The sequence below is a fragment of the Cariama cristata genome, unplaced genomic scaffold (assembly GCF_000690535.1).
Source record: "Cariama cristata isolate BGI_N322 unplaced genomic scaffold, ASM69053v1 scaffold28981, whole genome shotgun sequence".
In the NCBI taxonomy this organism is placed as follows: domain Eukaryota; kingdom Metazoa; phylum Chordata; class Aves; order Cariamiformes; family Cariamidae; genus Cariama; species Cariama cristata.
The window spans coordinates 5,936-6,552 of NW_009598002.1; the positions used below are offsets into that span (position 1 = coordinate 5,936).

General features: G+C 60.5%; 1 protein-coding gene across 1 annotated transcript in view; it reads left to right on the forward strand.

Moving 5' to 3' along the window:
• Positions 1-377: 377 nt before the first annotated feature.
• The window catches only part of SH3BP4 (SH3-domain binding protein 4), a gene marked incomplete at its 3' end in the record, with an annotated part of 4,925 nt that continues 4,685 nt past the window's right edge, over positions 378-617 (forward strand). Inside the window, exon 1 of the mRNA XM_009709126.1 lies at positions 378-495. Coding sequence (XP_009707428.1) covers positions 378-495 — 118 coding nt within the window. The remainder of the gene's footprint in view (positions 496-617) is intronic.

Below are 617 nucleotides of genomic sequence, written 5' to 3' on the forward strand. Positions count from 1 at the left end.
AGCAGTAGTGTCGTGCAAGACCAGGCTGTCCTCGCTATCCAAAGCCCTTGGTGATTTGTAGGCATTGCCGTGCTTACTAGGAGCATCTTTGATGATGCTTTAAGGAGAACGCGGAGATGTTCTCCTGTATCAGCACCCCAGGGTCGGCGTGTGCCTGGGGGAGAGCATCGCCGGAGGGTCGGCGTCTGCCTGGGGGAGAGCATCGCCGGAGCATGGGTGGGATCTGGAGCCTTTACTAAAGTGCTGGGGTTTGTTTCTCTCCCCCCCAGGCTGGTTCCCCAAGGTGACACTGGGGTCCGTGTAGCTGCCTTTGCTCGTGGAGAGGCCATGGCCACCTAGTACCACCCCTCAGGACCGGTGGGGTCGACAGGCCGGAGATGGCGGCGCAGAGGATCCGGGCGGCCAACTCGGGCGGCCTGCCACGGTGCAAGTCAGAGGGGACGCTCATCGACCTCAGCGAGGGCTTCGCCGAAACCAGCCTCTGCGACGTCAAAGGTATGGAGGGGTCGGGTGGGGACCTCCCCATAGGAGGGAGGGGATGATGTCTCCTTCTCAATTAGGGTGTATCCTCTCACCTTTGGGGTCCAGGAAGGGGGTTGGTTAATAATTAGCTGATG